Source organism: Natrix helvetica (assembly GCF_964273705.1).
Source record: "Natrix helvetica genome assembly, chromosome: 5".
NCBI classification, from domain to species: Eukaryota; Metazoa; Chordata; class Lepidosauria; order Squamata; family Natricidae; genus Natrix; species Natrix helvetica.
Genome location: NC_138551.1, coordinates 63935713 through 63948630, shown reverse-complemented (window position 1 = coordinate 63948630; position 12918 = coordinate 63935713). Strand labels below are relative to the sequence as shown.

General features: G+C 32.2%; 1 protein-coding gene across 3 annotated transcripts in view; it reads right to left on the bottom strand.

Moving 5' to 3' along the window:
* The window catches only part of PLEKHA1 (pleckstrin homology domain containing A1), a 47116-nt gene that overhangs the window by 24061 nt on the left and 10137 nt on the right, over positions 1-12918 (bottom strand). For all 3 annotated transcript variants that reach the window (XM_081954383.1, XM_081954384.1, XM_081954382.1), the window contains exons 2-8: positions 9400-9560; positions 8270-8326; positions 4665-4710; positions 4013-4110; positions 2157-2288; positions 1602-1742; positions 814-882 (exon numbers count right to left, since the gene is read on the bottom strand). In XM_081954383.1, coding sequence (XP_081810509.1) covers positions 814-882; positions 1602-1742; positions 2157-2288; positions 4013-4110; positions 4665-4710; positions 8270-8326; positions 9400-9540 — 684 coding nt within the window. In that variant the 5' untranslated portion in view covers positions 9541-9560. The remainder of the gene's footprint in view (positions 1-813; positions 883-1601; positions 1743-2156; positions 2289-4012; positions 4111-4664; positions 4711-8269; positions 8327-9399; positions 9561-12918) is intronic.

Here is a 12918-nt window from a genome sequence, read left to right as displayed (position 1 = left end):
CATAAAATGTTATGTTCACCACCTTGTAAGGATTCAGGAGTGACCTAGACAAACGTTATCACATACCTAAGAATCCTTCTGTTGTTTGGGAAATAGGCAGAAAGTATACAGTTCAGAGAAGGCACAAGGTTTTGCTTTAAAAGGCTAAAGAATAAATTGAGCTCTAAAATGAAAGTAATCCAGTTGTTAAAATTTCTGTTAACTTAATATCTGTCTCTTTTAATATATCTTCCTGACTTTATTTTCTCAAAGTTGCTCATTCTATGCTTTAATTATTCACTGGCACCCTTGAAATAATGAAAAGTATCTGTATAACACAATTCTAAAAGTTGGCATTAGGTTCAAACTAGGATAGATAACTATAACAAAAGCTTTTAATTATTCATCTTTAAGTCAAAATGAAATCGATGTGCATAACATAAAAGAAATAAAGTGCATACATTATCTCTGCGTGTTTAGTTATTAAGAATTCATGTTTTTCCCCAGTATATATTTTAGAAATATGACTTATACTAAATACTTACTCAAAGCACTAGGTTATGTATGGAAAGTGATAATACTATTATTAATTCCACATTAAACTATCAGTAGTATCATTATATTGGAATCTAACCATTGCTCCATTCACTATACATTATAATGTCCACCAATTAAAGGCAATAGATACAAAGGCAATTATGTTCTAAATTCTATTTCTAAAAACTGAATTTTCCATCAAAATAATGGAAACAATGCAAATATGCATTAACACATTTGGTCAAAATAGTTCTTCTGAAGTTTTGCTTAATCAAAAAGATATAAATGGATACCTACCAGTTCTGATTTAAAATAGCCAATTGAGTTTTCATCAAGCTGGAAATACCTTCTTTTCCAGTTCTTCATCTATGTGTACAAACAAAATTGTAATAACTTAAATATATTTCAAAGAAACATGTTATTTTTTATTTATTCATTGTTTATTCACTGAGTTTTAGGCTTTCTATCAAGACTACATGTTACTTTTCTCTTATTCATATTCTGTGCACTATTCAGGTCTAGTTCTTTAAATCAGAAATACTTTTCTGATTCAACATGGGTATAAGTCGAGTATAAGTTGTAAGTCGAGGACTACTTGTATACTATTGTCAAAATTCTTAAAATGGCAAAGTTTCCACACTTTGCCATTACATTATATTATACACAGCAATTCACGATGCATACTGCTGTACACTTTGCAGTTCAGCATTTGGTTAGTGAGTAATATATGCTGGTAATATGTACTAAAAATTCATTATAGAGATAATTTCAAGTAGATTATCAGAAATATCAAAAATACCTGAAACAAAGCCTTGAATTTGAAAAAGCCTTGGCCTTGAAATTTTTTTAAAAAAATTAACTGCAGGTAAAGAACTCAGTTGAAATAATTCTAAGAACCTTTCTTCAAGAACAGTTACCAAACAGTAACCAACAGTTACTAGTACCAAATACTGTATTACATTTTTTTTCTTTTCTGAATCTTTTGCCTCCAACAAACATTATTTCTTTAGTGTTAAGCAACACCTTTGCATTATATATTGCATAACATACTTTATTAAGCTGAAAAGGTACTCTTATCTGCTTACCAATGCTCCCTGTTTAACACAATAACCTGCTTTGATAACTGGATTGTCTGGAGGAAACTTAGTAGTAAAGTATGGAAGATGGCTTTGGGACCGTTTCAAGTAGCTTTTATCAGTTTCACCACATTCATTTCTCTCTTCTTTCTAGAAAAAGTAAACAAGATAATTTAGAATAAATAAATTTAAAAAGTTGATTTTACTTCCATATCTAGACAGAATCAGATTTATACGGCTATGGTCCTTTCATCACTGTTTTACATCAAATAAGTGGTATAAAAATTATTTTCACTAGATAAATATACACTGAAAAGCAAACCAAACATTTTAAAGATACTGGGGACAGAGTTCCTTGTGTTGTTCTGGAATTACATCCTTGGTGCACTCGAGATCCACTATTTCACATTCCTTGGAGGAATGGTATCTTAACTGCTGCAAACATCTGGCAATGAGGTATCTTGACAATTTTTTTCCCTTTTCAGGTTCAGCTGTCTGTTACACATCAATAAGAAGGACAACATCCCAATAATATATCTATTATCTTGGAACTGGCATTATTACCTGAGTAGGAGTGATTATGGGAACACCACCAACAATTTCTGTTCTGTAAGACATCTGTTTTCTTATTCCCAAATTTTCAGAATGACGCAATGCATTATCAGTATGACACAATGAGTCAGCCTGCTTTGGTACCTGAAAATAGAACATTATAAAAATACTGAACTGAAATGTATCTTCTAAATCAGCTCTCTCAGAATTTGACTATTCCTGTCTATTTTTAATTATTCTCAAGTAAGAGAAATGAGGCAAATGTTCATCATTTCCGGTATCCCTTTTGGATCTTTCTTAAGACATGGCTAAATTACTTACTTTCCCATCTTTTAAATGTTGATTTAAAAAAGATATGTACATAGCTAAACATTTTAATAGTTTCCTGTGAGCTGAGCTGTAAAGTCTTAAATCTTCTCCTACTGATTATTTTTAAGATTTAATTTTTTTACCATGATGAGGCAGACTTTCAGATTTTTTTTTTTTTAATGGCGCAGAAACATGGTGTAGAAACAATAGTGAAGAAAGTTACATGGTATGTTTTTCCATCACTTACTGAAATCAATATTGATGCAAGACATTATTTCACATTCTTTTAAAATATTTTTTTTGTGGGCTATGTTGTTCTTTTCTTTTAGGGTGCTCAATAAACAAATGCAAAGGGTTGTTTTTAGAAATTCTGAAACAAACATAATTACATCTACTTCTCATAGAGCTTAATTTTTTCTAATTTCATTGAGTGAGGTATAGATGCAGTTGTTGTTGCATATGATATCAAGATATTTTTAAAAAATCTGAAGATTCCTTTGTAGCAACAAGCATGATAAGCATAACTTCTCTTCCAAGTTAAAGAATTTCCAATCAAAACTATTTTCACCTGATTGATAAAATGTTTTCCTTTCTAAAATGCTGAGCATTGATATCTAACATTGATTGACTTTGTCATAGAAGCCGTGGTGGCACAGTGGTTAGAATGCAGTATTGCATTCTGCCTACTGCCAGCAGTTCAATTCTCACCGGCTCAAGGTTGACTCAGCCTTCCATTGAGCTCAGTAAAAGGAGGACCCAGATTGTTGGGGGCAATATGCTGACTTTGTAACTGCTTAGAGAGGACTGTAAAGCACTGTGCAGTTTATAAGTCTAAGTGCTAATTATCAAGAAGTTTAAAGTAACGTTTGCTTTCATATAGCTCTGATTTGCAGGTCCACATGATAACACAAGTATAGAATCTGATGTACCATTTACGTGACTTACTGAGATCTTAGCATGGTAACTAATACATTAAAAAGTTCATAAAATTCCTAAATCTCAACATGGTATCTTAATGAAGTCTATCTTCCTTACTACTAGAACCCTTGTCTTACTCTGCTTTTGAATTGTGCTATTTTTTTCCAATCTAATGGAATGTCAACAGGCTAACTCCATCCAGCAGGATAACTCTCCCAAAACGAAACAGGATGAGACTAAATTTCAGAATACTTTTAATTCCTCCATTCCTAAACCCTCCTCCTGCTAGGTCATGAAATTCAGGACTGAGTTATTAATGGAACAGAAAAAAATTATAAAAGCCAACCTTTGCTTATAAATATATACCACTGCTCAGAAAAAAAGTATATTTAATAATGAGTATTTTGATAGTAGTACAGCTTTTTGCAAAAGGGCAAGTTCCCCTAGCAGCCTTTTTTTTTAAGTGCCCATGACATGCCCTCAAAATATCAAGTGTGCCCTCCTGCCCCAGAGTGGTTAGAAACACCTATTTTAACATGCCAAAATAATATAAACTTGAAATACTAATGAAAGTTCTTATAGTTGCCCCATTATAATGAGACCCTATGCAGAATAACCTGGAATTCAAAATGATCACTTACTGTGATTTTGGTAGCTTTATTCAGGACATTCACCCATTCAACTAAATCTTGCTGATCATTGGCTTGTAAAAAATATTTCCTCATTCCTGCATTCATAACTGTTGGAGAAAAAAAATTATATAGACAGATAAAAATTGTAACATATGCTTGTGTGAAAAGCAAAGAGATTTTCACTTTGTTTGTCTAGACAAAGATTCAAATGTCGAGAACCATAATTCATGAAGATATTTTCTTTAGATTTTCTTTACACCCCCTGATGTCTGATATCCTAATGCACATTGAAATAATTACCAAATTGTACTTTAAGACTAGTTTTTTTTAAAAAGCAAGAAAATAAATCCAAAAAAGCAAGTCAAAAATATGCTATAACAAGCAGAATTCAAAATCAAAACTTGTAAGACAAAAAGATTGTTGTTATTTCTTATATATACATTGGCAACTTCCATTTTTTTATTAGGGGATCAGCAGAATCATCCTTTTCAATATTTGATCTATAAAATACTGGATTTTTTAAAAAAATGTTCTCTTTATGTTAGAAAGAAAACATAGAATAAACTGGTATTCAAAAACATCAATGTTTTAAAATGAAAAAGCTTATTTTTATTTGAAAAATTATTTATGGTGCATAATTTAAAGCCTTTTTAAAACTTACCAAAGCAGAATTCTGCCTTTGGCCTCAGTTTAGTTGCATCACTTACCTAACAAAATGAAAACACTGGCATTATATTGTGTAGCATGTATAAATACTATATATTTCAATATAAGTTTATTGGTGTAGATAAATAAAGCACACTGCTGTTCATGTGGAGCTATGAAATTAGTGAACTGATGCAAGAACAGCAATTTTTTATCTTTGTTTTATATGTTCCCTCATATTCTACCACTAATCCATACTTTCTGAAAAGTTAACCATGTGTATGAGTTGGGCAGCCGTATAAATTTGTTGATTAACCCTCTATAAAGTGTTAAGTTTACAGACAGCAAGCTACCCTGTATGCACATAAATTTCCTATTAAAAATATATCATGTTCAACTTCCTTCTATGTACCTAATGTAATCTCTGAGTTCCTGGATGTTGTTGAACTGTAATTCACAGCATTCCTTGCACTTGGTCATACTACCTGGGACTATTGAGTTATCGTTTAGCTGTGTCCAGGATTCTTCATCCCTATCCCTAGATATTCAGAGCCCTGAGGAAAAATTGATTGTGAATAAAGTACTCTATAATAAAAGCATGTCTCTCACTCTTTCTCTAAACTTGCACAGAGCAATAGTTTGCTTTTTAAATTTCTAGGAGCTCATTCATTAAATCCAGAATTATTATTGCCCTCTCATATCATTTTTCCAATTGTTACTTGCATTTGTGGTCTTATATTTGCTGATCACTTCCATCATGGGTCATCCCACCACTTCTTTGAGATGGAAAGAGAATAAATAACATTGTACTCTTATTTGTTTAAAAGATTTGTATGGCCACTCATCTCAAAACATAACTGCTTTATCTTCTGAATTTTTTTAGCAACATATTCCCTTTTTTTTCTGAAGTAAAAATTTGATGCACAGTTGTACCAATTCCTCCCCACCTTATCTATTTTACATATTTCATACTTAGCCACTCATTGCTATTTATCATATCCTTTTAATTAAAAATCTAGTTTTCTGTAAATACTCATATATTCTAGTAATGGACACATTTTATCACAAAATTGTTCAGTTACATTGAGGAATGGATACCTTAATTTAACTTCTTGATAAAACTGGAGCTAAACAGAAACTATTGACATTACAATAAGCAAAGGATATTTTATTATCTGATGTTACTATATAAGCTTTATTCATCATGGACAAATAAAAAAAGCTTGAAATACGAATTACTATATAATACCAGAAAAATTATATAGTCAATTAATCTAGAGCACATCTTACCTTACACAAAAAATACGATATGAGTGGCCAATAAAATAAGCCATGTTTATTTTTAATATCATATTCATGGTAGAAAAATGTCAGTTCAAACATATTATATGTGTATTGTTGTATTAGAAGCCCTTATTATCTCTTTTAGTTCTGAAGTTTCACGAATCCATTTCACTCAAAATGAATTTTAAAAAACTGAAATGACTTTCAACTCTTTCAAACTATGGTAGTTTTGAAATGTTGATCAGATTTTGAGAATAATGGTATTTCTTTACCAAACTCTAAAATATCTGTAAGTGGTTTGTATCTTTATTTGAAACCGTTTAGGTGCTCTGTTCAATTTTTATTTGTTTATAATTTAAATTTCCAGGAACACCTATTCATTATAACTCAGGGTAGTTTACAAAAATTAAAGATAGAAACCATATATCAAAACCATTGATAACAATAAACTAGAGAAAACAAAAATGTGGTTAGCTATTTATACAGTATAAGTAGAATCCACAGCAGATGTGTACAATACTTCTTTCAAATATAAGATGTGGGGATAGAGACAAGTCTTTAAGGGTTGGGATTAAGAGGATCAATGAATCTTGAAATCAACATAAATTGATAATCTACAATGCACAATTAAGCCTGGCATTCTGAAAATTTGAATGCATATCCATTATAAATTGTTGTACACATTCAAAATAATAACTGTAACTATAGTAGATGCAGATGTTTAAAAATCCTTCCAACTGAATTAATGCTACTTTTTTTCTCTTTTTCTCTAAGAGTATTATAAACTTGTTAATAAGGCTCTAAAACACAGGTGTCAAACTCACGTCACATTGCTGTCACGTGACATTTCACAATGTTTTTGTCCTTCGCGGAGCTGGGGTGGGCATGGTCTGTGCATCATGCATCCACCCTGCGGGCTGCCAGTTTGACACCCCTGCTCTAAAACATGATTGCCATATTAGGCCTATAGTACAATTCTGCAACTACTCCGACCCTTTTATTTCATTAGGTTGTGACTGGTGTCTCCTTTCAATAAGTGTGGGCTATTTGACTATCTGAATTTGAAGACGGGGACTCTTACAAAACATGGAAAGGCTATTAAAATAGCCACATTTTGAAATGCTCCCAGCTAACAATCTCAATGGTGAGAAATGTGGTGGAGAAATAGGGTCAAAGCAAGATCTGACAAAAGAGTAAAAATCTTTGATCAAACTTCTCCCAAACTAGTCAGTTATGTAAAAACAGAAGCTACAGATTATTGCAAACAAACTACTGAAAAATGCAGCTAATTCTGGAGTAGTACTCCAAAACAGAAAAACTGTATCAGAAAGTTTTCGTAAGGCTAACTTCACTACAAAAGGCATTGTGAAAATATGGAGAAGTGTGAAATGTTTGCAGAAAAAGAAGACTGTGAGGCATGAAGAAAAGGACACCTTGCCAATTATAAAGCACAGCAATGATCTATTATGCTTTGGAACTACACAGAAGCCAGTGACATAGGAAATATTGTGTAAGCATAAGGAAGGATGGATTAATATGAAAACCATCAAATCCTAGAACAATGTCCCTGTCTCAGTGAAGAAATTTCAACAGAAAAAGAGCTTCCAGGAAATCAGTGATCTGAAATACACCATCAAATTCACGAAATAAGGAAAGGGGAAGTAGTACCTAAGGGAAAGTACTTAAAGGAAAATAACATAAAAATGTTGAGATGGTTTTCAGTCCCAAACTGTGTTTTATTTTGAATCCGTAAACAAATACACATAAATAGCAAGCACATTTTCAGATTTACAAAAAGATACTGTTTTTGTATCATGTACAGACTGAGTGTCTAAGCTTTCATTCACTTAGGAATTCCCTGAAATACAATTTCACTAAGAACTTACTGAAACATAATTCAACAGGTTGTGCCAAAACTTTTACATACACTTGTAAATAAGTTGACCTAAACACATTTTTAATACTAATTACAATAAAAATGTATCCAGTAATATTACAAACTTTAATTATTAGATATTAGCAGTTTGTACATCTCCTGATTTATTTAGCCAACCATCTTTATCTATATACAATTTGTGTAAAACTGGTTTCACTAGTTTGTTTAAAGAGACCAACTTTAAAGCATAGATTACATACTCAGTTAAATATAATTACAACTATTTTAAACATAAAACATAGAATAATAGAGTTGGAAGGGACCTAGGAGGTCTTCTAGTCTAACACCTTGCTTGAGTTGCAGACTCTATACCATTTCAGATAACATAAAATATAGATGTGAAGGTTTTTTTATGCATTATGAATTTGGAAATTCAATAATCTAAACAAGCATTCACATACCTTTGAAATGTAGGTAAGCTTAATGGATCCAACTGGTGGAGATCCAGAGGGGAGGTTCTGCAGTTAAGAATACAGGATAGTAGTGTAAAAGAAACACACACACACTAACCCTTATCATTTCAACCCAAATATTTCAAAATGTATCTAATTGTAAAATACAGGTAATTCTTGACTTAAAGCCAGAACTGGGACTGGATTACTGGTGGAAATCATTATGGTCATAGTGGCATACAAGTGACCTGACCCAATTTCATATTTTTTGAAGTGTCATTAGGCAAATCCAGATTCATTAAATGAAAGCCACAGCTGTACATGCAAACTCATTCTTCCAGGTTTCTTCTTCTTCTGAATGGATCTTTTTATGGCAAAAAGAATTGAAAATCAACCCATCACAAAGACTAACCTATTGCCAACTGCCAAAATGTGGTCATGTGACTTTTGGGAGGAGTGGTAGGGTTGTGGCATGACATTTTACAATGGCCAAAAGTGCTTTCTGGGTCCCTGGTAATTTTGAACAATCATTAAGTGATCAGTCATAAGTCGAGGACTACTTGTAAGATTCTAACAAGCTTTGTTTGTTAGTTCAAGGCAACTGTATTACTGCAGAGTATCCTAAATTGCAAAACTCTGCAATTATTTATTTTCTCAAGTAGCAACTAAAACTGGAATATGCTCTTAATGTTACATTTCTCTAAATAAGACTCAACTGTCAACTTTAGCCCATAATCAAATAATAAGCACCATTATCCCATTTATACACTAAGTTATGCTGATTTATTCATTTATTTCCATAACATAAAAGTAGATTCAGCAATGAATGATGTTTCAGATTGCAGCTTTTATTATTCCTGGCTGTCTAGGTTGATGAAAATGTAAGCTGCCTATCCACAGTATAAAGATATACAAGTTTTAAATGATTGTCAGCTGAATTATAAAAATAAATGGTCACTATGCTACACAATTCTAAAATAATATTTAACACAATAAAAATATTAAATGGTAGCATTTAGTATTTTCAGAACCTTTCAGAAACTTACAAATTATACATTCATAAATATAACAATATTTATCTAATAAATATTGTTAAAATAAAATTTATTTTATCAAAATAAAAAAAAGTTGGAGTTTACCTGTGGATTATCCATATACCATACCAAATTATCTTCTTTTGTATCCAGTATGAAATATCTCCGCAGAAATTTACCACTGTTTTCATTGTCTTCAATATCTAAAAAACCACAAATACGATTTTGACGATCCACGTAAGGCATTTCTGAACCTGAACATTACACTGCAAAACAGAAAGATTGCTTTATTGTAAGTACGTGAATTGAAAATGCTATATTTTTAGTTTCGTTAATAAACTCAACTTTTCAGTTTAACTGCAGGAAATGTATTACTTGCATAAACCAGCAAACATGTTATGTGCATAAAATAGGATTTAACAAATAACTGTATTTAGCAGGTTTTTAGACATATATCATTGACCTGTAAAATATATATATATAATCTCCAATGTTGTAGGTCAAAATGTTACTTTTCTAGTAGCATTGAAATTATAGGATTATATTAAGTTGACTCAAATATTAAAACCATTCTCAAATAATTAAAATTGCTTAATTCTATCAACAAAGTCATGTAGCAATTGGATACATTACTGTTTTCCTATCTGGTTAATTAAAAATATTTAGACTTTTAAAACTTGGAGCAAAAATGAAATAGCGTACAGGTTAAAAAAAGAGATACTACCAATTTATAAAAACTCAATGCTTTCATTCTGTGATCTTCTGCTTTGACTGCAACATTAGCAGCTATGAAATAAACACAATATTGTCTCAAAATCAACAAGAACTGAAACCAGTAGCATACTGTTCTAGAACATTCATATATCCAAAAATCTACAGATCTACCCAAATAGAGAATTTACTGCAGGGTTGATATGTAAACAATTCACACGGTACTTATATGAATTGAAATCCTTTTAACTATATACAAAACTTAAGCCATTGGCTCCTCTGATAAATTGGGTAAAATGCTGATAAGATGCCAGAAACGTTTTCTCCAGATGTTTACTGTATATATAATACTCATACTGAATATCAGAGGCAAAATACATGCAATAGCAAATACTTTGTCAAGATATCCAGTACTAATTTTAGTACAGATTTCAGAAGAACTTGCTTTACCAAAGGAGTAATACATGCTTCAGAGCTACTCCTGATAATTTTTTAGTGTGTGTGTATAATATGTACACATATAGGTGTTTGTACGTATGTTTGTGTTTGTTTGTGTGTGTGTGTGTGAAAGGAGAGAGCGGATGGGTGGACAGACAGATATCTATATCTAAATATTGATATAGTTCTATCACATCAGAATTTTGCTTTCAACACAGAGCTATCAACAATATTTAACTTTATAGAAAAATAGTTTACTATCACATATATATCCACACCCACCATGTTCAACTCATTCACAAGGATGAATTTTCTATGCTGGCAGAATTATTACTTCAGCTGAGAATTTATTTTAAAAAATACCAAAAATTTCTGAAAATGTCGTAAGCATTGATAAAAGCAGAGAATGTACAAAACTGTTTGGTGGTTAATTCTGAGTCAAAAGATAAAACATTTCTTGCAGGCTGTGAATTTTGACAGAGAAGTAAATATTGATGGTGGGGAAAAAAGATTACATGAATTCCAGAAAGAATGGAAAAGGTCTTATGCTTTTGAACTTAAATGACATTATGTTCTTAGTTGTCAGATTATTTTTCCAGGTATCTCAAGAGTGCAATAAGATCTCCAGTCATTCATTGTTTATAATGATCAGACGTAGATATCCTAATAACTAGTATAAGACCAAGTCTCATATTTATAAGGAAACAATCTAGCATTGTTTGTAAAGAATAACAATTTTATTCAGATTATAACATGTTCTTACTATCCACAAGACAGTATAGAAGCAAAAAAGAATAACTCAAATTGCAAAGTGAATTTTAGCCCAGCAGTTCCCAACCTTTTTGGGTCCACCATTTGCACCAGTGGCAGCGGTGGCTCCAGGGAAGGGGGAAGGGGATCGTTGTGCGTGCACAACCTAATTCAGTGCATGTGCAAATAAAGCTTCGTGCACTCACCCGCCCCTTGCACAGTTCCATTCCCAATAGGGCAGTCTACAGTCCAGTGGTTGGGAACCCCTCTTTTAGCCCATAAAAATCCATTCTTATTTTTGTTAAATTATAAAATAACTTGCATTCATTCAATAAGCTTAGTCATCACAACATACCATGATCAACAAATAAGAAGCAAAATCCCAAATTTGAATATAAACTTAAATGTCCAATGGCATGATTTCAAGGGACTATGAACTTAAAGTGCAAAGGCAGCCTACAAATTCTTTTTTGATCATGAGCGAGGTACTTCATCGCGATAACAAATAGAAGGAAACAAAGAATGAAACTTTGCATAATTCCCTCATTCAAATGCCGTGGGGTCAAAAATACTGGTCTCAAAACTCTTTTCTGGTAATGGTCCTGCAGCTAGAAATGGATGCATCGTACAACTGTTCCTTCAATGCCCAATATACTGACTTATTCCAATATCTCATGAGCAGCATTATCAAATGCTGTCGAGAGATCTGAAAGGATCATTCTGTCATTCATTGCTTATAATACAATGTAGAACTCTCATGTCTCTCTCCCAATAGAGGCCACTAAGTACCATGGAGTAGTTTCCTAGCTCTGTTCAAAGTTAGGTCTACAGTGTGGTCTACAAAGCTAGGTCTAGAGTCTAAAATTATTTTATTTTATTCAAGTAAGCTCATACTAAGTGACATTCACCTTCTCCAGGACTTTGTCCAGCAAAGGGATATTTACAACTGACAGTTGTTCAAAACTTTCCTTTTTCAAAGCAGTGGAGACCACTCTCTCAATTAAAAGTTAATGTTATCACTTAAACTTTCCCTGCTACAGCTGGACAGGCATGCTAGCAAGAGCCTAAAGTGTGACCATTGGCAATATTCGTTGCGCCTACAATTTTCTGGACAGTCCTATTGTGTCAGTAATCATAAAATCCTGAGATGGCTTTGAATTAACAGCAACAGCACTGACATTGAAATCAAGACAATTGTCCTGGGACAATTCAAGCCCAGCCCAGAGACAAACTCTTCAACTAAGAATTTGCAAAAGCTTCAATATTCATATAATTGCTTTTATATGTGTTTGGTTGTAAGAGTATTTAAGAGTATTAAATTAATTACAGAGGATGTAACTGTAGAATGGCAACTTTTCATTCTTGCCATTCTACATGCTTTGCATATTCAAAAGAATTATGTGTCCCATCTGAAACAGAAGCCCTTTCGAGAAGTGGATTTATCAACTCTTGTTTCCCACATATAAAATATTATTAATTTATATTCTACTTTAATTTTGTCCAACCAAAGGCAGTATACATAATATGTATACATGTGGGCCAACTATACTGTCCAGTATAGTTGGCCCACATGTGCAAAGAGAGGAAGTGAGAGAGGGTTGTTGGATAATTATTGAAGATTAGTTTTATTCATTCCACCAACTCCAATATTTATTAATTATTTTCTACATTGATTTAAATGCCAATTATTATTTTTGTTTATAAATTGTAATGTTTAAATGTTGC